Source organism: Numida meleagris, chromosome 3, assembly GCF_002078875.1.
Source record: "Numida meleagris isolate 19003 breed g44 Domestic line chromosome 3, NumMel1.0, whole genome shotgun sequence".
NCBI lineage: Eukaryota > Metazoa > Chordata > Aves > Galliformes > Numididae > Numida > Numida meleagris.
Window position 1 is genome coordinate 45,547,060 of NC_034411.1, and position 25,656 is coordinate 45,572,715.

The following is a 25,656-nucleotide window of genomic DNA, read 5'->3' on the forward strand; positions in this document are numbered from 1 at the left end:
CTTTTCTTCTTACCTCCTCTTTTCTGCCTGTTAAAAAAAAACTTTGATTGAGAATTATTTTTGCCAGGGGCAATCTCTTGATTCTTCATGGATGCTACATGAGTTTGCTTACCTACTTGGCTGTCATGAGCACCTCAGACTTGTGGCCTTGTTTTGTGTATATGATTTGGCTGGCTAGTGTTCATGCAGGATCAGCTGTCCCGTCCTAGCTGTGTGGGCCATTCCTCCAACAGCGTAGAGGTGTGCATCTTTCTGTGTCTCCCTTTGCACCCTTCCAGCCTGCTCCAGATCAATTTGATGTAGCGTGGAAATTGCTTTCTATGACTTGGGCTTACTGTTTGCCATTCTGTCCTCTTGAGCTTCGCAACAAGCTCTTAGAGGCAGAGTAAACTTCATGGCTCAGTCTGTTTTGACAGTTAATTGAGGCAATCACAAATGTTCTTCAAAATCTTCCATACTTCCTTATTGAAGCGTTGTAGGTGTTGCGCATAGAAGTTTGTAAAATTTGGATCGCATTGTTTGTCTCTGCTTAAATTGTGACTTCTGATGTTTGTTTTCTTAGAATATTATAAATTAAGGATATAAAACAGTAGTGTCACACCTCTTCTATTTAACTACAAACAGGAGTGTCTTGACTATGAGAAGTATTTTCTCCTTTGCTGAAGGAAGTTAATCCAATGTTGTTCTCAACTGAGAAGAATTAAAGTGTACATTTTACTGAAAAATATAAAATCTATTAAAAATTGTTATTGGCATTCTTAAGTGAAGATGACAAAGGGATTTTTTTCTGTCACAGAATTCTTGACCAAAGTTCACATAATTTGTTGAATTTTTTTTTTCTAAGTAGGGTTTTTCTGTGAACGAAACTGGAAATTATCTAAAGCTGGAAATTTTGCTGGAAATTATCTAAAGCTGCATGCACATTTAAAAAAATGAAATGAATCAGAAAAGTTACCTGAAAAATATTAGATCTGCTTTACCCTAGTTATGGGGAGAATAGTGTGTTCTCTCTGGTGCCTAGCTTGTTAAGCACAGCCTTGAGCTCCTTAAGTGAGGTAGGAAGTCAGCTCATTCAGTACCTTTCTTTAGAAACAGAAAACTGCAAACCTTTGGCTAGAAAGTGAGCTCAGGTAGAATGTATTACTATTTCAGAAATCAGTATTTGAGTTTCAGATACGTATGAGAATTGAAGGTAACTCTAGAAGCAAACTATACTTTGCTGATCTGGGTGCTGTTACCACAAATTATCTAATAAGTAAGAGTGGTGGGGAGAGTATAGTGAGTTTCCCTGTCAGATGGATGATCTGTCTCTGCAATGTAAGTGCTGTTTGTCAGAGCGGAATTATTTAATATTCTACTGTTTCTCTTGTTTGCTATTGGCAGGCGGATTCCATTAGAAGAAATCCCAGAAGATGAGCAGGAGTGTTCTAATTGGCTCCACAGACTATATCAAGAAAAGGTTGGTGTTTTGTCTAAAGAAAGCTCATGAGCCACTGGTACTCAGTTCTTTATACCATTAGTAGATCTTTACAGTGTTCATGTGCAGTGGTTGTGCTTTGGGGGCTTGTGGGTTTGTTGTTTGTTTTTCCAGACAAGTGTTGTGCTTCTCCAGTTGCAAAGAGGCCTTGAGCTGTCAGTCATAGTTGCCTTTTTTTTTTTTTTTTTTTAAAGAGCAGGAGGAAGGAAACTTAAGCAAGCCTCAGTGAGGGAGTATTTTTAAGACTCTACTATGGAGGAAGTATACAAAGTAGCAACTGCCTCCTCTTTGATAGAAGAGGCACCTCCTAAATCAAGAAGTAATTAGTGGGCTAAATGAAGTGTATTTTGCTTTAGTATATTAAAACGTTTGTCCCTGTTTTAACCTGTCTCTTTTACAAGGCAAATATCCAACATTAACCAGATAAGCTGATAAATTGCTTTCACATTGTGTGCATAGCAATGGGAGCATGCATTTAGGATTCTTAATCATAGGACAGTTGCAGAATAGTAATGACTGCATGCTTGTAGATGCCCATTGATTTTTTTCAAATGCTTTTGTATTCATCCTTCAGGATTTCAGAATCTGTTTGTCACGGGTTTTGTTTCTATGAACGTAAGAGATAGTGATTGGGAGTGTGCTCTTAGAACACACACAGCGTTCCCATTTCAGTCAGTGGGAGTCATAAGTGCACAAGGCATGATATGATCTCAGTTATGTATTTAGACTGGCATACAGCAATGCTTAGGATTTAGAAATTTTAGACTGTAGCCAAGTTCTGTTTTCCACTCATTACTGCAGTAAAGTTCTGCGATGCAGTTTGTTGTACTCAACCCAGAACACCACGTTAGCATTTCTGTATTGACTGTGCCCCAATCTTTCTCCGCTTCAAACCACGACCACTCCTAGTTTAATTAATGTCACCTGCAAGCGGCTTGTCTACAGGAATATGCAAAGTAAATGAGTATTTAGTCTCCAGTTACAGACCAACTGCCTTTGATCCTCCCTTTCTGTAAGTTGTGCCTTCCACAACTGATTCAGTCCCTGCCTCTAATGCATTTCTGCAGAATGGCATTATGTCACCTATAGGCCTGTGCTCTCTCTCTACAAGAATATTAATGAAAATGGGCATATTGTTGAACATTGCAAAAGTCAATTTCCTGCTACTAGACCTTTATTTCTAACCATGTTTCATGTTGCTAAGATAATGTTTAGATATTTGCAGGAACGTAAATTAAATGAGAATGTGGGAATTGTTTTCTTGAATTCTCTATTACATCCTTTGCAGTAACTCACTTTGTTTTCTGTTATTCTCTCTCTGGCAGTTATTTCTAGTGCAAACAGAGTGTATATCTATCCTACTTTTTTCCTAACCACTTAGTTTGCTGGTTGATTGAGTCCATAGTTTCCCATCTAAGTATAGGAGGAAGGAGCATATGTTGTTTTCCTTTCCTTGAGAAGCTTTTTGTTAGTGTGGATGTTTTGGGTTTGGGTTTTTGTTGTTGTTGTTTTGTTTTTTCTGTTAGCTGATCGATTTTGAATTGGAAGATGGCATGTTCCTCTTCAACTGTTTGATGTTATTTCATTGCAGTCATTCGTCTCTGTGAAATCAGACTGTTCAGGAGGGTACAGAGCAGGGATAACTTGTTAAAGAGTTCTGAGATAATGAAAGCCCTTGTGGAGAGTGGAAATGCAATTCTGCTTCACCTTTCTGCCATATTTCTGGTAGACAACATTTGACTCTTAGGTGAGATGATATGCAGCATTGATACTCAAGTGTTGCTTCCAAAAATGAATTCTGTTTTAGGCTTATATCTCCAGAGTCAGTAAATATTAATGATAAAAAGTAACGAAGTTGTATTCAAAGGACAGTAATTCATTTCAAGATATGCACTCACCAGCTGCTTTGTCTATTTTGGTTGTAGCACTCCACTTACTGTTTTAAAATAAGACAAGGTATGCACGCTACTGAAAATTAGATTCCCCGTTTTATCTTGCATTACAGTTGCATGTGCTGTTGCTTGTTCTTAGTGATATTTGTAATTTTGCAATACCCTTATGGGAGAGAGCATGCAGCACGGTTGGTTCACGGCAATCTGAGCTTTTTCTGCACTGTGCACTGGCTGCCAGCTCTGGGACACCTTCACAGATGAATTATGTGCTCTTTGCAGAGTTGCCCCATGATGTGCCTCTCATTGTGCAGGTGCACTCAGGGGCATTCATCAGCTGTGAAGCTCCAAGAGTAATTGCTGCCCTGTCTTTTTTGCAAGGCCGTGGTAATAAAAGGGGTGAGCAGAAGCAGGGTCATTCTGCAAGCTGTGAATCAAACTGCTCTAGCTTATATGTGAAAAAATCACTCCTAAAGAGTCCTGCTCTCCCCAAAGCATGACACTGTACATTTTGCTTCTAGCATCTGAGCGTGGGATTAAGTTAATGGTAAGCTCCTCTATCCTTCCCTTCACTACTGAGCAGAGCTGGATTGTATTCTAGCAGCGTAACGTAGTGGCTGTGGCATGCCACAGGACAAGGCTGGAGTGCCAGGCACTCACAATCATCAGGGACACGAAGCTGTTTGAATGAGGAAAGAAATATGATGTTAGTGGACATCAAGGAACATGACCCTTTTTAATCATTAATAATGGAGCCAGTCTTTGAGAAAAGCTTGTATTGTGTTTTTTACACTGCCTGGGCTCAGTTTCATGCTCCTCAATCAGAGATACTGCTCTCTGGGAATCTGCCTTATGTTCTTTTTACTTCAGACTCCTGGTTTCTGATTTAGCCACTGCTGCTAATGTACCAAACGGGACCTTTACAGATGAACAGTGGCACTCCCTATTATAAACCAAACACTGTTGTCCTTCCTATGGTTCCAGCCATACACAGATGCCATGCCCTTGTGCTTCTTCCTCTCCTGGGGGTGAATTTTGTCCTTCCACAGACTGCCAGCAGTGTTTTAGTTAATGCTGGCTCATAACAAAGGTGCAACTTGGGTTGCAAATAGCCTTTTTTCTTTCTTTTTTTTTTTTCATTTTTCTTTTATTAAACTGTTACTACTAGAAGGACTCCCCTTGACTTTAAGAAGAAATAGATTGAGCATGTTAGTGCATGTTAGTGCCCAGTCTGAAGAGGTATTGTATAATTGTCACGGCTCTGCTAGCCCTTGCATGTTTTTTTTCTTTGTACCTCTTTACAGCTTCAGCTCCTGAAATAGGAGTTCTGCTTGAGAGTCTTAATTTCCATTAAAAAGAAAGTGAGTTTCTGATTCTTCTCATTTGTAAGAGAAGCATGGAAAACAGGGCGTGAAAATATATGCCAGAATGCCTCAGGGAATTAGTAAAGGGTAAGTGAAGAGGGAAAGAGTACAGAACTCGAGTGTTTGGGAACTAAGAATATATTTTTGGATACTCGTTCTTTGAGGGTTTCTTCTTGGAAGAGCAGTGGCATCCTTCTGTAGCTAGATCTCCCTGGTGGGCGCAGGGGGCAAGAATCCAGTTAGATTCTTGCAAGACAATGGATTTTCCCAGTTTTTCACCTCAGTGTCTGAAGAAACTCAAGTTTGGTGGAATCATTAAGGACAGCATTCTTCCACGTCTGAAAATGATTCTTGAGTGGGTGAAACTCGTTGCAAACAGAAAAGAATCTCTGCATGCTGGGGAATGAAAGGAGATGATTGTGGGGGAGGTGGTTGAGGGGAATATTGATGTGTATAATGGATTTAAATACTGTCTTGAGCTGTACGTGGGTACCATAGGCACCCTCTAAGTCTCAGAAGACAGATCAACACACAGATCTGTTCTGTGAGGAACAGGGATGTTTTTAAGGGCAAGGAATCCTAACTGAATTGAGGAGCTGTTCCCCACAGTGGTGTATAGTATGTTAGTGGAGGTGAACACAGTGACATCCATTTATCCATTATGTATTTCTTACATCTGTCTCAAACATCTTGGTGAGACAGGGTCAGTGGTTTTGCTGACTCCAGTGCTTTGCGGAGCCGACAAGAGGGAAAATATTCTGCTTGTTTTAAGTGTCTGTGTTGCAGTCTGTAGTAATAGGCCCCCTAATGGTGTTACCAGTAACAGTCAGAAATTATTCGTATTTTTCTAGGTAATGCTGATATTTAGAAGCCCAATTGTATATAGTAGAATTCAATTTGCCGATGATAAGTAACTGTGTTAAACCAGTCATAAACTGAAATTCTCAAAGCACTGTAAAGAAAATTTCATACGTTGTATAATTTATTGAAGACAGCTAATTAATTGGTCATAACGATCCTAGTACAATCTAGTTTGCATGAGCAAAGCAGTCATAATTTTTCTAATCTCAGTAAAGAGAAAGCAATGCTTTAATTACTGTGTAATCTCTTAAAAGTTAAATGCTCCCTTTGAATTAGAAAAAAATGGTAGCAGCCTGTAATTGCTCAAATTGCCATTAAATAATTAAAGAATTGTCCATGTCAACTGAAGCATAAGTAAATGTAAAATCATGGCATAGTAGAACTAATCTTCTTGTGGTCGATTAGGACAATCTTGGCTTTGCCTGCATTTTTTGAAACCATCATGAGGCATTCCTTTCTTTGAAGAAATGTGGCCCTTCATTCTGACTTAATTGGGGTTCCTTACATTAGTGTAATTCTGACTCAATTAGCTAGTCTTGTGTTAATCAGATTAATAATCTTTGCTTTGGAACCAGAAGGAAGATGTTTGGTTTTTTTTCCCACCAGCTTTGATATGTTATGTTGACCGCGCTGCTGAAGGCAATGCTGTTCAGCCATGTAAGCTTTAGAGCAAGGTACTGAATTCTAAACCTTCTGTGCTTCAAAAACCAAAACAAAACACAGCGCCACACACACCCCAAAACCACAGACCAAACAAAACCCTACCCTACTATCTTCCTCTTCTGCTAAACAAGAAGATCAAAAACAGTGAAAGATTCTTTCAAGATAAGTTAGACTATATCTGTGGGACAAAGTGAACAGGAGTGGGAGGCGTTCTTTGGAGGATGATACAAGATGGTGTCTGTTCACCTTTTCTGACGGGGCTGTTTTAGAGCAGTGTATGGAAAAACATTAAGGAGCAGAGGATCTGCTGCTGCAGATGCAGCCCAAATACTTCTCTGGCTTACCACTACTATTTGTCCAGTGGCTGCAGCTCTTGCAAGAAGTGCAACAGTGATGTCTACACAGCTGCAAGAGCGTACATCTCCTCACTCATTTTCCCTTACTGGGTTTGTTATACTCTCTAGGCATGCTGTTTTTCAGGCTTCTGTGTGTAAGAGAAAGGGAGGATGCATATGCATCCATGTGAGCTCTTTTTTCTGATTATATGCTCATTGACTTCAAAGTGCATGCTTTCCAGCCATGACTTGGTCTTTGATCTCCCCCCAGGGTTACAAACATGCAGACAAAACATCAAAGTCAGGAATGGATAGTTTTGTTGGCAGATGGGGATTTAATTGTTGCCCTCCTTTGTTCTACCAGGATGCATTCCAGGAAGAGTACTACCGAACAGGAACCTACCCAGCAGTCCCTATAGTACCACCCCGACGACCATGGACGCTTTTGAATTGGCTTTTCTGGGCCTTATTGCTGCTATATCCCTTATTCAAGCTGCTCGTCAACATGATCAACAGTGGATCATCACTAACATTGGCTAGTTTTGGATTTGTCATTGTAATGGGTAAGTTTTCTCAAACAAGTTTACTTACAGGATAATTGACTTGACTTACTGAGCCTTACTAAACCTCTGTGACTAAATATATGACTGGTGAATTTCTGCCTGGAATAGCTTAGGTAGATCCTTTGCTTATTTGTCTTTGTATAGTTGTATTATGTTTTTTTAAGATCTACATACAAAATTTTCTGTTTCTGTTGAAATCAAATAATAAGTTTCCAGCGGGTTGCCTACAAGAGGATTTCTTCCTCTCTGTAGTGTGGTGCTGGATTTCACCTTGAATGTCTACAAGTACTGAAAGCTTATTTACTCTGAGAATTCTGTAATGTGATTGTAGTCTGGTACATAATTCATTGGAAATCCATAAACTTGTGATTTAAGACAGGGACAGCCTGTTGTGGCCATCTGGTCTGATTTATGCAGCTTAAGGCATAGACTCCCATAGGTGATACCTACAGTACCTGTGGCACTTCTGGGTTGTCTTGGTTTGTGGTTAAGGTGGTTATGTTACCTAAAAAGAGGAAGGAAAACAAAACAAGGAGCTGACCCACAGAAAAGGAGGGAGATTTCCTATGATGTTCTTCACAGGAGGAGGAACCAGCCCAGACTGGCAGACAAAATTGCATTTGGGTGTCTGCACTTTTTGGGGTAGTGAGTATGTGTTGGATGAACAAGTTCCTATCCAGAATAAGCCATACATTTATAAAGCAAGTATCTTGTATGGCCGCTGTCTCATGTACTTAAGGCTTCATCGCTTTAACATCTGAGTATATTATAAATATGCTTTAAAAAGAAACAGAATTTCACAACAGTGAATGGGATGAGGTATGACACCACTGCAAATGCTACTTCTCTGGCAATAGTACTTGATATTCTGCCTTTGGAAGAAATGCTCGAGTAGTCTGTTTGGTACTGGGCAGTGGAACTATAGTCTAATGGGGCACTGAAGCTCAGCTATTGTGACTTTTTTTTTTTTTTTAACTCCTCCTCATTTCTTCAGCATTCTCCTCTTAATTCAGCATCTCCACTCTGTGGGCTTGTTGTTCAGATGCCATTCCAAGATGCCTTATGCCCTGTGGACCCTCTACAGGGAGCCTCACTGCATAATTCAGGGGTTTGGATTTCAACCTCAGGGACAGAAGCTTTAATGCATTGTCATATGTGATATTTCTGGATTTAGCCATTAATAACAACCCCCCAACCCTGACACCACCAAATTTGTTATCATCTTAGTATCTCTTGATAGTAAATATAGATGGTCTTTACAGTCTAGTCACATCTGCTTTATCAGGAAGGGAGGGATAGACCCTGTAAAGAAAAAAGTCTGATTCTATTAAGAATGGGCAGGAAAACAAACTTTTGGGGGGATATCTTACACCCCACTTAGCTCTTTCTTCTGCTTCTGGCCACAAGGCAAGATTAATAGGCTGCTGTGAGTCCTCGGAATCAAAAGGACTTTTTTCAGGTTATTTGTGATGCAGGATCTAAGGGTGAACTATAGCAGCAGTCAGCTTCCAGAATAATGGCATGAGCTTCCAGGCTGCAAAAGCACAGCTGAGGAGCACATTAAGAATGGTGAGATTAACAGTCCACTGTATGATTTGCATTGATGCACCATACGTTATCAGCAACATTTGCAGGATGCTGCAGGTTGCAGTTTCTCTACTGTGGTCCCAAATCACCCATTATAGATAGACTTCACTGTTTCAAAGGCCAGGCTTCAGTACACGATAACATTACCTTTACCATTGTGCTATCTGCACCTATGCTGAGTATTCTGTGATAGAAAAGGGAGGAGGGTCTGGGAGGTTCTACAACCTGATCCTCTGGTGTGTTTTCAGAGCATTATTTGTCTTTCCAACAGCCCTTGCTAATTGTGTTCTCAGTAAAATGCTTACTGGCTTGTTAGTGGCTGTTCAGGTGGAACAATGTGTAAGAGAAATGCCCCATGGCAGTCAAGCTGGAGTGAAAACAGTAGTACCTCACAACCTAACTCTCAGGTCTGAGGAATGAATAACCAATGTGTATATATATAGCTCTGCTGGTTCAGCTCAGACCCTTTCAGCCCTAAATAAACAATGTCTTCTCTTTATACTGAGAGTGCTGAGCCATCCCCTCTTGCCTTGCTGTGCAGCAGCTTGGCTATTTATACTCATAATAATCATTGCATTGTGCGAATATCTAACTACTGGTCTGGGACCAGGAGCCCTTTGTGATGCTACTTGAACTGACACAAGGCAGTCCCTGCTCCAGAGGATAAATGCTCAAGCAGCTCAAAGGACAAAAGTCTCTTTTGAATCACATAATGGCTTGGGTTGGAATGGATGTTAAAGATAACCTTGTTCCAACCCCCTGCCGTGGGCAGGGCTGCCACCTACCAGATCAGGCTGCCCAGGGCCCCATCCAACCTGGTCTTGAGTGCCTCCAGGGATGGGGATCCACAGCTTCTCTGGGTGGTTCATCCCAGAGCCTCGCCACCCTCTGAGTAAAGAATTTCCTCTTCATATCTAATCTAAATCTCCCCTCTTTTATTTTAAATCCGATCCCCCCTGTCCTATCAGATGGTGTATAAAGTCAGTCTTCCTCCTGTTTATAAGGTCCCTTTAAGTACTGGAAGACCACAATGAGGTCTCCCCAGAACCTTCTCTTCTCCGGACTGAACAAGCCCAGCTGCCTCGGCCCCTCTTCATAGGAGAGGCGCTCCAGCTCTCTGATCATCTTCGTGCCCCTCCTCTGGACCTGCTCCAGCAGCTGTAGTTTCATAGGCCACATGGCAAGCGATTTATGTACTGAACTCACAGATACTGTTTAAAACTTGGAGCTGGTATCACAGTGTTAAAGCAGTGAGTCTGTCAGATGTTCATATTTGTATCTGACAGTAGCTCTTAGATACCATTATGCTTTTAGCATTAGGCATGTGAGTTCATGGCATGGCTCCAGCAGTTATGTATCAGTTAGAGACAGAAGTATTTCATTTGAAGCAAGCGTAAACAGTAATGAGCCAGCTTCAATTCTGCAGGAGCTGTTGTGTATCTGCTATAGAGCGTGTGGACTGTGCTATTAGAAAACCTGCTTCCATAGATCGCAAATGGGGGAGTCTTGACGTGACAGTGTCCAAGTGCAGAATGCGGACCAGAGGGTCGGGGCACGATGTGATCTGGGCAGCAAGGATAAGATGAGAGAAAGGTGAGTAGAGGGTAAGCCAGCAGTGCTGTGGGAGGTTTTACAACACCTCGAGGATTCAAACCGTGTGCAGGATTCTGCCTGTTGGTGGAGCTGCCAGACAGTCTGGCCTTGGAGCGTGGTGCCTGAAACTGCAGGGTTTGATGTTTGCTGTTGTCACTACTTGCTTCTTTCTTCTCCTTTATAGTGGATAAGATAGATATTAAATAGAAATTTCTACAATTAGTATAAGCTTCAGTTGTACAAGTTCATTTCAATGTATAACCTAATACAACACAACTGTTCAGCAGACTGCATATGGGAGATTTCTGTATCCCTGCTACAGTTGCTGTGTGGTGCAAAACAGGAAACAGATGAGAGCGGTTCCTGAGGTGTGAGGGAAAAGGGGAAAGCCTCTGCTCTGAGCAAAGGTTTGTGATGAGGGTTGTGGTACTATGATGTATGTGGGTAGTGGTTTTCTTGGAGCTAAAAAATGTTCAAGAAACAGATTCCGTGTTCAGAACTATGTTGATTTGTGTTAACTCTGCCCTCTTTCAGCCCCTGGTGCTCCAGCAGGCAGAGCAGGTCTGTAGCAACATCTTGTGTCAGTTGGTGGGTGGGCAGTGATGGGCAGAAAAACGGCAGGAGCTCTGCTACCTCCTGCTCCTTGCCATGGAGCACCACAGGGATGCCCCAGCAGACAGCTTCTCTCTCCTGCTGTTCAGGAGAGGGCTTAAAGTCTCACAGCTGATGGTTAGCCACAGTTTCTCTTTGATTTCTTCGTCTCCTTTCCCATAGCGTATTTGTATTTTAAACAACAGCAGAGTAAGTCCTTAAACATGATGCTGTCATTGGAACATATGGTAAGGTAAGAATTGTTTGTAGGCATGAGGCACTGTACTGACATGCTATTTGGCAGCTTCCCTGTAGCACCCTGCAACAGTAAGGAAGAAAACTGTAGCTTTCCCTCTTAATAAAACCAAATAGAAACTGATTCCCTTTTAGCCTTTTCCTTCATTTGCAGTTCTGATTTGGCTGAATGAGGCCTATTTACAACAGGAAGTTGTCTTCGTATATGCTGCAACAACACATTCTGTAAGGGGAATGTAGTTAGTCTGTTAGTTGCCGTGCTGCAGAAGAGGTTTTGCCCTAATTCTGTGGTCGTTTTTTTTTCAGTTCTCATATGTGGTACTTACTGTAGTCACAAAACCATTTTGGAACTACGCTACCTACAAAAGTTTGGTAGATATTGATGAGAGCATTCCATCTGCGAGTAGTAATGTGAAGAGATCGTCCTGTGATGTTTGATGAGGTTTTTGAAAAAAATGTAGGAAAGCTTTTGTTTCCAAAGTTGACATAACGCGGAATGCCAAGGCTTTGTCTACTGCAGCACTAGAATCAGACTCTGGGTATCAAAGAGGCCCCCAGTGTGCAGCTACCTCATACCTGAAGAGCAGTTTTTATGTTGCTGCTCCTTTCATCCCAGGTAGCTCAATGGTGCTCACCTCTCCTACCTAATGCTTGGATTGGGTATTCCTCAGCCGTAATTGTGTTTTCACCCTCTTCTTGAAGTGTAGCCCTCTCACCCGGCTTTGAGCCCATCACTTTTCATCTTACGCCACCCATAATTAGGTGAGCAGCACCCTACCACGATGGGGATGTATTCTTGGGGGGGAACACTGAAACGCTGCCCAGAAGCTACTGGGAGAGTATGCCTCGGGGAAGTTGAACTCTAAGAGGAGAAGAGACAAGTCAGCATAGGGAGAAGCACCTGCAGCACCTCACCACTTACTTCTCTCTGCTGTGCTTCCACAGGCTTGGCAAATATGAGCAGTCTTTTCGTGCACCCAGCCTTCCCCAGGGTGCCGAGAACTGTGGGGTGAAATGAGAGTGGAAGGGCAGTAACAGTTTCCATCAGAGAGCAAAGGAGAAGGAAAAAATCTGAACTACTGAGATAGGTATTTTTTGGTGTCCAGGCAGCAGCATTCCTGGAACTTTATGAAATCCCCACTGTGCTGTGTGGTTGCTATAACAGTCGCTCCTATTTACGCTCCATGTCCATCTCCAGATGTGGTTTATATCCCTTCGGTTACAGCCTTAACGAGTTCATGCTTACTGTTATGTTACGATCCCAGACTGCAGGCTCTGTGTTAGATCCTCCTCTGTCTTCTAGCTCATAAGTAAGTGTTTAAATGTCAAAGACTTCTTTCTTTTTTTCTGGTTTTTTTTTGTGAGCAAAATCCTTTGCTCATTCCAACTGTTTGTGTTTCCATTCATGGATTAACAGTGCACTGTAAGTAACAGTGAGCTTGCTAGGAACCATCTCTCTTTCGGCACTGTGCACTGCATGATGCCCTCCAGCCTGTCCTGGTGCACAGGGTTATTCCTGTCCAGGTATTGCCCTTTGAACTTCTGGATTATCCACCCTGCTGAGGTCCCTCTGTCTGGCAGGGCAGCCATCTGGCCTAAGTCAAGACCTGACTAAGTCTTGACTTAGGCCAGCAAAACAAAAACAGGTTTTTCCACAACAGAGTAACTGTGTGTAAGTTATCTGACAAATGGGAGTGTGGGTATAGTAGTTTAATGCTGTAGCACTATACGATACAGTACTTCACAGTCACACTGTAAAGCAGAGAATGCTGATTGTCTCTTTCAAAATGCTGTGTATGTACAGACCTTCAGTCTCTGCCTGCAAGCGGAGCTTTTAACTTTATTTTCTTTTTATTTTGCAGCTTCCGTTGGTGTCAGATGGATGATAGGTGTTACAGAAATTAACAAGGGCTCTACCTATGGCAACAATGACAACAAGCAGAAACAAAAGTAGTATCTTCAGAGACTGCTTCAACCCAAAGGGAACAAATGCAACCTCTGAAAACTCTTAAGTGCATATCATGGTCCTTCAAGTGAGGTCAAAGGAAGGGTAGGATGAGCAATTGCCATGCATATCTGAATTTGCAGTCCTGTTATTTTTCTCCTGGGGATTGGGCTGGATTATGCTCTTGAAAGAGGGACTCCTTCGTACACTCTTCCCCAAGAGGTCTGCATTTGTTTGGTTGGTTTGTTTTCATATAAAGCGTCTTAAGTTTTGAAGAGAAAACATTCAGTGTGCTGGTACGATGAGACTCGACCCGGAAACTAACTGACGGTTGCTGAGGTATGGGCTTTATCTTAACTTGCTCTAAGGAAGGGATAAATGCCAGAAGATTGCTACAAGATGATTAAAACTGATAGCTGTCTAGCTCACACGTTAGCAGTTTAAAAAACAATAATTTGTCAGTGTTCAAATACAGTAAGATGCACTGCTTGGTCATACCAGTATTGCAACTCTACTGAACTGACAGGAGTGCAGTAGAGTTTTTTTACATCTAGAATTTATTCCCCCAGTGAGCACCACATCGGCCCTAGTCAGACTGGCTAGGGGCCTGTTGTTGGCTCAGAGCCTTGCAGTGGCACAACCTGGAGTGGAATTTGGACCTGTGGCCTGAGCAGAGAGCTAAGCTACCCCCCATCACAAATTTCCCTACGCAATACTTAGCGGTATAGCTGAAACTTCTGAGAATAAATGCCATTCATAGTTTGTAAAAAGAAAAATAGCTAACAAATTACTTTCAGCTTTAAACACAGATTCAAATTCTAGGCCTTCCTAACAGCAATGGAAACAGAAAACAACTGGGCGTGCTGTAACGAAGTAATACAAAGTGTTTGTTAAAAGTTACTGCCCCACACCCCTACATTGTAAACCTAATTAATCTGCTTGTCTGTCTTTTCTGAAAAATTACTTTATGTAGTGCCTCTTAACATTGTCTGAGGTAATATTTAAATTATCTTCTGCTTTTCTTTTGGGGAAAAAAAAAAGGCAAGTGGGAGAAGGACCTAGGACAGAGGTATGGCTTGCAGTTTTTTATGCCTGTACGGAGTTTACTGACATCCTTCTCAATTAAATAAAAGTAGGATGAAGTCCGCTGGGAAAACTGTGCTTCTCTCACGTCCCTAGTACTGATTGCTGGGTGTCCTCCTCTTCGTTTGTTGTTGTTTTGCTCTTAAGAGAGGAGACTTGCAACTGCTATCAGTTAAGGGAACAAAACAACAAAATTTTAAACCCGAAAGATATCGATACCAAGCAGTGGGGAGTATTCTTGGCATGTTCAGTGTTACATTTTCATAGAGTTCTATTTTTAGCAGCTGGTAAAGATCATTTATCTTTTGTTATAATAAAACTGAAGCCAGAAGCAACAGAGGCTAATACAACAGTGTATGAATCATTCCATGAAATATGCATTTGCTGTTCGGTACCATCAGATCATCAAGAAAGTAATCCTTCAAATAGGCAGTATCTAAAGAGCAGCTGCAGTGGTGCATTTAGCATGTGGCAGTAACTAGTATCTGTTGAGAGTGAATGCAGTTAGTGAGAAGTATGATATGAAGGAAGAAATTGGCCTTGAGTCTCGTGAGGGTCTCGTTTTGTAGGCTTTTGTCTCTTGTGTGCATGCATTCCCTATGCTCTGAAGCATTCTGGAATAAGTTGTATGATGTGTCAAAAAATAATCGTGGACTTTGGTTTATTTTTTGAACATACAAAATGTAGCCAGAGCCCAGAGGATACTGTTATGCTTGTAAAGCTATCATCTCTTAAAGCACATGCACCCATATTGGCTAAAACAATCTTAACAGTGGAAAACACAATTGTAATGGGCAGTGTGTACATCTGAAAGACTACAATAATGCATTAGGTGTGGAAGTGAGCCAGCCCTGAAGATACTGTACACAATTCTTTGCAAATGGGTGGGAAGGGAAGAGAGAAAACATCTCTTCAAGCTAGCATTTCATCATGGTAGAATGAACCCCACAGGTAGGTGAAAGTAGTTCTGAGCAGCAAATACATATTCGTGTGATAAAGATTAGCTCTTCTTTTTCCCCCTTTTTAAAGAACAATTGACTTAACATGCTGATAGAAAGACATTTAACATCCCTTATCAATCTTACTCCTTTTTTCTGTAAATGCATACAGTACTGCTTCTCCAAGAGGAAAATACCAAACACATAAGTACTTCTCAATGAGCATTTAGAATATTTCATACAGATTTCTCTTGGAGCAGACATCATAACAGGCCTAGGGCCAAAGACGCCAGTCCTTGGATCCTTCTGGAAGTCCCAGCAGACAAGGGCTGCAACCCAAGGTACTTCTAATGTTCACTGGCCAACAGAGAAGACTTATTGTACTTGCCAAAGGTAAACTAGCCCTGTTCACTGTATTAAAAGAATGACGTATGTCAGTAGGAATCAGTGTTTGCCCTTCTTCATCACAAACAACTGTATGGTCTACAACTGCCTTAACAAAAGTAGTCTTACATTTGTTTATACAAAAAAAAAATAAAAATATAAAAAGCTCAAGTGCAGTGAATGAGTTTTCTTTTGGGCTGCAGTAACAACCTCCTCGCAGTTGTCGCCTTTCTCCTGACTCCTGAAAGCTGTTCTCGATTCCCGCTTCTCTTCAGTGACACCTCAAACAAGACAAAGGAGGAGACAAACTGCTGGGATACCTGTGGTGTGCCAAAAATGTGAAGAGCACAGCAGGCCAGGGGTGGACGTCAACCTCATGTACTTTCCTACTCGGTTGCTTAGGATGACGGTGTAATTCCCCTCCTGTCATAACGGAAAGTAGGAAAGACAGGAAAAGTTCTTTGTCTTAATTGAGCATTGTATTTTTTGAAAGCCTAGATATAGGGCACTGGTGACCCGCCCAGTGAAGATGGTGCATTTCTGGATTTAAATGTCATTTTGTGATACCTTCTCAGCAGCTCATCCAGCTGTGCCTCACCTATAATAAACCAGCAGTTTCTACATTAAGAGGAGAGAGAGAGACAGAATATTAAAAGGGAGTTCTCTGCTTAACAACTTACCCATTTTAAGGTCTAAAGCTGTAAAAAGAATAGGTAAACGTGCACTGGAGTTTACAAATAACAGTTATAAGGTAAATATTTGACAAAGCAGGCCAAACAAAATAATCATACCTCAATAGAGCAAACATTGCAGACTGCCTCTTCTAATTGCTAACCTCTTCTAATGTCTCCATTTTTTGAGATTGATGACTATTAAAAAAAATAAAGGGAGATTAAAGTCTAGGATCAGAAAGTGATTTTAAAAGTTCTTAAAAGAGATTCTTGTTTTAGCCAAACACTATACAGGAATAATCTTAACTGATTCTCCTTTTAGTCAGCATGGCACACTGCCACCATTCTCTGTAGTTCTGGCGTCCAAGAAGAAAGTTGAGTTAATTCAGCCCTGGACTCTATCCCTAACATACCAGATAGCCTAAGTAAGTGCACATCACTTTATTTCCTCAGGAGGGAGTGAAGGGAGACCCTTAATTCTTTTACCTCTTGTGTAGTGCACTATGCTTCTTAGATATTTGTATTTGACAAGATACTGACTACAGCACTGTAAGAGACACTTACTTCTGTTAGCTCTGCAGTCTTACGAGTTAACGGTTTATCTCCTCCCCTCATCTCCTGTTGTTCCACAGTTACTTTCAGAAGAAAAACCCTTCACCAAGAACTCCTAAAATAAACCATTTATTGAGAAAAAAACTGTTTTTTTTTAAATTTCATTAATCAGCCTTGTGCATAACAAATCCGAAGCTTGCCAAAAACAAATAAACAAAAAACCAGTAAAAGTTCACAGTCAGTGCACTCAACAAACAGATTTAAAAAACAAGGTCCATAACGCCTGATAACACTACAGCATTTTTCTGAACCTAAAGAGTTCAAAAATACTACATATTAACATTACGGTTCTCAATCAAATGAGAAACAGGAGAAAGAACAAAAAAAAGTGTGGTCCATATACAGTAGTAATGGCACTTTCACTGAAACATGCAGCTTCTTTCAACTTGCAGACACCGTCACATGAGCAACATGTGCCAAGTAAAACATACAGGAGCAGCAGAGAAAGTGACGCGTGTCACTTGTGCAGTCTTCGTAAGTCAACTTTTATACTGTTTCTCAGCACAGTCTTTATGTAAATATTACATACAGTAGTGTTTAAAAGGTATTTTTGCCAGCATAAAAAAGGCCATCAACTGAATAACTTCATTCTTCATCTGTGCAAACCTGTGAAGGAGACAAGAGGCAAGGAATTCATTTGTGTCTCTACTGCAGCAAAAAGACAGCGGTAGTTCCATCTCTTTAGCACTTTTCATTGAACAGAAGGGACATCTTTTAAGTAAGTTTTCTTTCTCCCTTGTTATAATGATGTAATGCATTACAACTGTTCTTATCTGACAACTGATGTTTCCACTGTCACCACAACAATTTATTCTGCCTCTGTGACAGATGGGGTTTAGCTACCATTACTACTACACTCAAATGCATTGCTTAAGACCAGGCAAAAACATTCTCAGCTAAAAATTAGACCAAAAATCATGCAATAACTTCAGCTTGTTAGAGTAATGCCAAGTGCCAGGCAAACAGTCAATAACACAGTGAAATTAAAGGCTGACCCTTTAACAGAAGGACAGTAGATTTCTTAAGCATTTGCTTGTTTCACTTTTTCTGGTGGGGACCCATTTGTCTTTGTTACAGTTGTCTGTGCGTATGTACTCACTGAAGCTTTAGGCACACATATAGCCCTCCAAATCCAATTAAGTGCCATGAAGTTTGACAAGTCTTCAACATAAGGATAATGCACCTCGAGGGAAGCAAAGCATACTACTGCATGGTGCCACGTTCTTGCAGCTGTGAGCAACAATGCATGTGCTTCCTCAGCTTTCCACACCTTGCTTTCTGTTGGGCATCGACTTAGTATCAGCCTCCCACCAAGATACAAAGCCCTGTGACACAGCTGCACATAACAGCCAAGCTGCAGTCTTTGCAGCCAAAGCTGTGAGACAAACCTTGACAAAAGGATGGTCGAGGAGCTGGCTGGCTGTCCACCTCATCTTTGGGTCACTTTCCAGGCAGTGGCAAAGGAAGTCTTTCCCTTCAGGACTCACTTTGTCAGGAATAGGAGGTTTATGACCCATCCCAACTCTATACATGATCTGGAAGTTGTGCTCATATTCGTGCCAAGGCCTCTGCAACAGGGAACAGAAGTGCTAAGTGCAAAGTTTAGTGAGTAACTGACGATGGAATAAAGCCTATGTTTCCATGCCCCGGGAAGTTAAAAGCCTCCCTGATACTTTTGGACTTACTGTTAGGAGCGAGGTCAGAGATTTTTAGAGAAACTGCTAAGGACATTTCGCATTCTGTTAGTAGATAACACACGTACCTTGCCTGTGACCATCTCTATAACAACACAGCCCAGGCTCCAGATATCCGCTGCACGTCCGTGCCCTTCTCCTTTCGCTCTCGTAATTACTTCTGGAGCCATGTATGCTTTGAAACAAGACACACAATGTCATCACTTTATACAGCAGAAGGAACAGTATATACTTAAGTGATTAACTGAGCAAAACAAATCCTTTTTAATACATCAGTAATGAATTACCACTTAGCTTTTCTTGCTAAGTTTTGTCACATGCTGGCTTTGGTTTCTTGTTCTTTGACACATTTGCAGCATAACTGTCTTTCGCTTTGAAAAGTGATGGTGAAAGTACTGGTACAGTACATGCTTTGTTTTTTTTTTTTGTTTTTTTAAAACAAAGAGATTAAGCAGTTGTTCCCTAAGAACGCTACTGTTTCAGTAAGGCTATAGAGAAAGACAATATCCCAGAAAACATATGTCTAGAACCTTTATAGTTAACCAGACAAATAACATTTTATCTTTCCAGTTACAACATTTGCTGATTTTTTTGGCTTATGGATGTAAAGCACATCTTACTAGTAAAGGCTAAACAAAGTTTCCCTGAGCCATATTGTTTTACTTTTGACAGAGGTATCTTCCTTTACGGTAACTAGCCAAGTTTCTGCCTCATGCCTGCTTCCTTACCTGCGGTACCCAACGTACTGTTCACTTCTCCAGGCATTGTCTGAGTGTTGTTCTTTAGTTTCACTGAGCAGCCAAAGTCTCCCAGTTTAATGAGTCCAGATGAGGTAAGAAAGATGTTGGCTCCTACAAAACACAAAGAGAAACAGGAAAAACTGTCAAACCAGTGCTGAACTGAGGCAGGAGGACTTCTCAACATGACACACTATTGCAAGTTACACGGTAGCTGAATTCACACTTAGATTTGTACTGGTGGATTAAGTAAGTGGGGAATTTGATAGCATTAGAGATGTTCCCCAAAGGGTACCCTACCAATCAGGCAGCTGGCTTTTCAATGAGTTTCAGTTAATACTAAACATACTGGAAGATGACAACAAGAAATGTTCAAAGTACAAAACACTACAGCAGGCTTTCCACACATATGCTTCATTATGAGAAAATACTCCTCCAGAAATTCATGTATGTCGGTGCTTATCCTTGTGAGTTGCACCACGAAAAAACAGCTGTTCTTAAGAAGCTCAGTGGCAGAGACCATTGATGCATACCTCCCAGTGTCCATCTTTTCAGTTCTGCTGAGTCAAGACAGATGATACAATACATCTGTGTCATCATGAGAGACATACAGAATTGAGCTTATAGCATTTATTACATAAATCACCAAATGCCCACTCCTTTTTCACTCTACTTCCAGACTAATTTCTGGAGGAGGGCTACCATCTGGCTACACTGCCAGCTTACACTACCAAAAATTCCCCTAGCATAATTGAAATTCTCCAAGAGAAACCTGCAGTTGGCTTCAGGTCACTTGCTCTACACAACACTGCAAAATAAGCCAAGTGCTTTTGATAAACAGTGGGTGTTTTTCATCCAGCATCCTGCCAAAACACATGCTGACAGGCAAGAGAGAACAGCACAGAAGGAGTTCCCTGTACAGGTCAGGCCAATCCTGCAAGAATCACAATGAAACCACAGGTAGGTTGCAAGTCACCTGGCAGAAATGCCTCTTGAGCTGTGAGTTCTCTTCAGGAAAGATCAATGGTATGCACAGAACAGAATGGCCCGCAGGGGTTCGTTACACAGCGCCTTTCCCCATGTCACACAGAAGATTCTTTAGAAAGGGCTCTTTTGAATATGATCTTTCAAAAGAAGTTTCTCATTTTTGTTTCACCTTGAACATGGGCCAGTGCGTGAACTGTTGGCTCCTCCTCCTTTCTATTATGTTCTCTTGGTTAATGACTTAATGCCCAGCTAGCTTGCCTGGGCACCTCCAAGATTTGAATGGAATATCAAGAGTCCTTACAGAGCTCAAGTCAAAAAAGGCAGTGCAAGTCAATGAAACCCCCAAACTACCCACTTCTCAAAGGACTCCCCCTACAGCTATGAGAATGCTTGATAACTAAAGCAAAATGTATTTAGTCCAAGAGGCGCTAGGCATTAAGGAGGAGAAACAACAGAATTTGTTAACAGAAATAAATTCCAACCTTTGACTATTATAAACCTTCTGAAAGGAGAATTAACTTTCAGTAAATACTACTCTTGTAGACATTGTGTCCCTCCGTTTTCCTATCTCAGCATTCAGGTGCCTGCGCATGCTCAAGATCAGCTCAGCCAGGCACAGCTTTTCTTTTTCAGATGATTTGTCACATAGCCAGTGGGTACAGTAAGCCCACACAAAAAGCAAAGGAATGCTGGCCATCACTAGCAAATATTTCACAAGAATGTTCCTGAAACCACACTCTGGTTCCTCAAGAAAGCAACATGCAAATATCACAAAAGGCTACAAAGAAGGTTCCGAAGCAACTCAAGTGGGTGGAAAGGGCCTGAGCCAAAGTCCAAGACTTCCCTGCTGACTGAATATGAAGCTAATATGATAACTTGACTTAATGCACTTTAGAAACTACCTCTAAAGCTTCTCAGATCCTTGAAAAAAAGGAAAAAAAAATAATGGCACTTTTCTAGCATAAATGTTACTGCGAAAGCTCCTATCAGCCTTCCTCCTGAAAACTGTCAAATGCAACAAACCTAAATTTCAAAATTTCACCAGACAGAAAAAGAGAGAACTCGAAGACTCCCATTGCTGACATTTTCTGGGTGCTGAATGAGTCCTCCACTGACGCGCTGTCTGCTGGAGCCTCTACACCATTCGGTCTGTGCTTTGGAGAACAAGACCGAGCTCTAGAAGGAGTTTTAAAAAAGATCTCATTAGATAGATGAAACCTGCACAGAAGCCAGCAGGACCTGGGTAAGAGAACAGGGGATGGAAAAGCAGTTCTTTGCGGATGCACGATCCTTTTTACCCTTGACAGTCAATGTGAATGGAAATGTAACAAAATTCCTACCATACCTGTATGGCTAATAAGCAAAGTAAAACCAGAAACCACGACTAAAACAATAAAAAGGCTCAACACCTTTACCTGTTCCTTCTCTCCTACACATGCACTATCAAAGCAGCTCCATTGTACTTAGTGAAGGGAAGGAAGTAGCACAGCTCTGCAAAACACTGCTGCCACTTACACCACCAATAGTGGTACTCTTGCTAGAGCAAACAGCTGTGACTCAAAGCATTTAAACTCAAGTTTAGAGGATCAGTCCCATATTAAGCACAGTGAGAACTGACACCAGTGTGATATTCCAGAGCCGCTGGTCTCAATACTGTGAGCCCAAGCAGCACTGCCAAAATCCCCATGACTTACATGGCATAATTTCACCAACAGGGCAGCTCATAGCCACTCCTCAGCAGTGCTTTAGCAGCAAAATAGCCAAATGCATTCAAGAAACCACTTGCTTCAGGCCAAATGCTACCCTTTGATGAGAAAATCAGCTTCATCATCCTCTTTTCCACAGGCTCTTAGAAAGCATGAGATGCCCATAGTCTCCTGTTGAATAACCTTCTGCCTCTTGTTGAATGACCTTCCTTCCCTCTGCTCATCACAAAGAGATGAAGGCAGGAATTGCAGAAATTCTGAGAGAGCCAACAGAAAAGTTACCAAGAGTACAATAACACTTTGATGAAGACTTCATGGCCTGGAGCGTCTCATTCACAGGTTTCTGATTTACTGACGTTTCAGATACAATGCCTTCATTTTCTGTATTCAGGCTGAAAATGTAATTTGAGCACTATGTAACATGCCCTGCTCTCCCAAATAGAGGGCACTAGGCATGACCTTACGATTAACTTTTCTCAATTCAGCACTTGAGACCACACTTGGAGTGCTGTGTCTTGTTCTGCGGCTGCTCGATACAAGGCAGATGTTGACAGACTGCATCAAGGCCAGCCCAGGGTCATCAAGACGGTCAGAGGGCTGCCACGCATGACATGCAAGGAAAGGCTGAGAGATGGGTTTGTTTAGCTTGAGGAAGAGAAGGCTGGGGGAGTGTGCAGAGAGAGGGAAATTATTGCTGTTTTCAACTTCAACAGTATCATGAAGATTGAAACAGAATTTTCCTCAAAGACACACAGTGAAATGGTACAGGGCAATGGACACAAACAGCAGCATCTGCAAATTCCAGGGAGATATTAGGAAGACGTTCTTTGCAATGAGGATGGTCAGTCACTGGGATGAGACCCAAGAAAGAGGGAATCCCCATCCCTGGAGATACTCGTCACTCAAACAGACACGATCCTGAGCAATCTGACCTAACTTGACACTGGATCTGATACTGAGGCTGGTCCTGCTTTGAGCACAGGGCTCAGCCAGAGATGTCCAGAGGTTCTCTTCAGCATTAAATATTCCATCATTATCATTCTGAGATACAGCTTCCTTGCAAAAAGAGAAGTAATTATAACTGAGGAAACCTGGACTTAGCCACAGAGGTTAAAATCCAGTAGGTAGGATAAAGTACAAGCATCCAAAAAGACTGACTCACCTACGGCATACTGGCACCAGCTTCTTCATACATAGATGCAGGCTAATAAAAAGTAGCGCCCGGTCTGCAACCAATGCTACTCTCAGCATCTCTCACAACCACAGACTGAAAAAGGATTCACCACAGCTCGGCCTTGCTGCATCTTTTACACTTACAGAACTGGATGCCAAAGCAGCATCTGAAGGGCAGTAGTTGCCCCAGTGGACACTACTAACCTCATGACTTAATTTCTGAACACCAGGTGCTTGTTAATGCCAACTGTGGGATGCGATGAAACAATTCTTAAAAGTAATTATTTATCTGATGCTGAAAGAAACAGATCCACAGTGATATTTGGCAAACTGGCCCTGAGAGATCTAGTGTGATCTGTCAGTGAGATTCCCATAGAAAAGCAGTTTTAACACAGTCTGAATGACACATTATCATTCTTCCCTATGAGAAAAATAAGAGTAACTAACTGAGCATTTGTAAATCTTCTGGTATTATGCTAAAAGTAAAAACAGAGTTTTCTTTACGGCTGTTGCCTGAGAACTTGAGGATGCAATTTCAGCACAAAAGGAGATAGAGCAAGAGGCTTGCAATGTAACCATAAGGCAGCCTTTATAGAAATACCCTCTCTGCAGTCTGCCTTCAAATTCTGCCATTCAAGTTTAGAGAAAGTCTACACACAGTTCTGTCAGAAGCGACCCTCTGTAGCTGCTATTACTCTCAAGGAATGCCCCAGCATTTGGTATGAGGAACCTGCTGCAATAGAAATGCCCTCGGATAACATAGCATTACAGTTCTGTTAAACAGCTCTTCTCACTTCAGTGCATTTCCCTGACGAGAAGAAGACCTAATTGGAAACATATCCAGAAATCAGCAATGACACAGAGCAGCACAAAAGAAATCTCTGTCAGTCAGCCTTTGATTTGGATCATGAGCTTCCAGGAGAGCGCAATCCAGCTAAGGATAACCTGGATGTGGAATGATCAAGTAAAGGACAAGGAAGGCACTGTGAAAAGCACGGAGGGAAATCCACAATTGCAGAGAAACCTTTGGTCAGGAAGGAGAACCAGAAAAGACAAGACTGCTGGGGAATGGGTGTGAGGGAAAGTGTTTTCTAGGAAAAAAAGCCAAAACTGACTCAAGAGTGGCCTACCTGGGTGGGAGGCCTCTGGATCGTAGATAGTTCTTTTCCCAAATGAGAAGCACGAGGCCAAAGGACCAAGAGCAACTGGGAACCTCCTACACTGCTGCGATGGTTCAAAACCCTGTGAGCAAGAGGGACATAGAAACCCAGCATCGTTGGGTTGCTCTGCCTTGTCATAAAATGAGCATTCACGGGGCATATTCTGTGCACTGTTCCCCTAATTTCTGTTAAGTTTTTGCCAGAGGTGAGCAAAATACGTCAAACTAACAAAAACAAGATAACTAAAAATGGAAGATGTTCTTGGAAGGTGCAGGAAAAGAAAAATGAATGTGAAATGCAGACTGACACCGGGTATCTTAAGCAAATACCAAAACCAACTCCCCTTCAGTTACTGTAGTTCCATTCTGCTTACTTTGTAAGCAAAACCTGAGAGCCAGGCATGAGCAGATAAATGTATGAGGAAAAAAAAAAAAACAACAACAAAACAGCCATGATACGTATTTTTACCATATCCATTAAACTTCTTTTAACAAAGCTTTTATTATTGTGCTTAATCAACTTTTTGTCTGAAAAACTAAAACTCTTCTGCAGAATGGGAATTGCTAGGAAAAGTTCTGCTGGACCACTCTAGCATAGTACACTGCTTGTCAGCTCCCAGAAAATGCCATAGTTTCCTGCTCAGCTGAGAAGAAAAACAGCATTACATAACTCAGTACGTTAATGGTAGAAATACAAGGACCAACATTTGAGTTTGGAAGAATCCTCAACCATCCTCACCACCTCTACAAAAACTACATAAATCATGGGCAGAATTTATGAGTTTGCAATGCCATCTGTGAATGTTTTTATTTTTATTTTTTATGTTCTGTGCTTAAAAAGGAACATTTAACTAGCCAACTTGTAAACTGGAAATTGAAAAACATGTGAAAGATATTTTACTCATCTGTTGTATAGATAATGCGTGCAGTATCTGAAAAAAGTCCCATCCTGTCCTTCACCCCCCCCCCCCACCTTCTTCTACAACACTAAAACAACATTACCTTTTTGGTTCACATTACCTTTAATGTCTCGATGAACAATGCCATGTTCATGTAGTACATTGATAGCAATCGTGATTTGCTTTGTGTAGAGCCTAATGACATGCTCCTGAAGGCCCAGTTTTGATACCTCCTCCAGAGTGCCCTCATCGCAGTACTCCATGAAGATGTACATCTCTTCCTGTTGCGGGAATCAAACCAAATGTCGTTGATTTTAATTTTCTTTAACTGCTGAATTAGGACTAAGTTTTCCTTCTACCTTTAACTGTTTGTGAAAGGGCAAGTTTTAGTGGAATTACCTCTGACTACAGAATATTTAACAAATCATCTCTTCAAAACTCTATTCTCTTGGGCATGCTTCATCCTAATATTCTCTTTTGCAACTCTGGA

At 41.5% G+C, this 25,656-nt stretch overlaps 2 protein-coding genes across 8 annotated transcripts in view; one reads left to right on the top strand and one right to left on the bottom strand.

Annotated features, from left to right (window-relative positions):
* AGPAT4 (1-acylglycerol-3-phosphate O-acyltransferase 4) overlaps window positions 1–15,699 on the top strand; it is a 72,287-nt gene extending 56,588 nt beyond the window's left edge. For all 3 annotated transcript variants that reach the window (XM_021389782.1, XM_021389783.1, XM_021389784.1), the window contains 3 exons: window positions 1,384–1,459; window positions 6,954–7,152; window positions 13,041–15,699. In XM_021389782.1, coding sequence (XP_021245457.1) covers window positions 1,384–1,459; window positions 6,954–7,152; window positions 13,041–13,132 — 367 coding nt within the window. In that variant the 3' untranslated portion in view covers window positions 13,133–15,699. The remainder of the gene's footprint in view (window positions 1–1,383; window positions 1,460–6,953; window positions 7,153–13,040) is intronic.
* The window catches only part of MAP3K4 (mitogen-activated protein kinase kinase kinase 4), a 73,236-nt gene continuing 64,444 nt past the window's right edge, over window positions 16,865–25,656 (bottom strand). For 4 of the 5 annotated variants that reach the window (XM_021389778.1, XM_021389779.1, XM_021389780.1 and 1 more), the window contains 5 exons: window positions 25,288–25,447; window positions 19,234–19,356; window positions 18,574–18,680; window positions 18,200–18,379; window positions 16,865–17,417 (listed from right to left, as the gene is read on the bottom strand). In XM_021389778.1, coding sequence (XP_021245453.1) covers window positions 17,397–17,417; window positions 18,200–18,379; window positions 18,574–18,680; window positions 19,234–19,356; window positions 25,288–25,447 — 591 coding nt within the window. In that variant the 3' untranslated portion in view covers window positions 16,865–17,396. Of the gene's footprint in view, window positions 17,418–18,199; window positions 18,380–18,573; window positions 18,681–19,233; window positions 19,357–24,238; window positions 24,351–25,287; window positions 25,448–25,656 lie in introns of those variants that run through there. The other variant, XR_002436377.1, reaches the window with a different exon arrangement.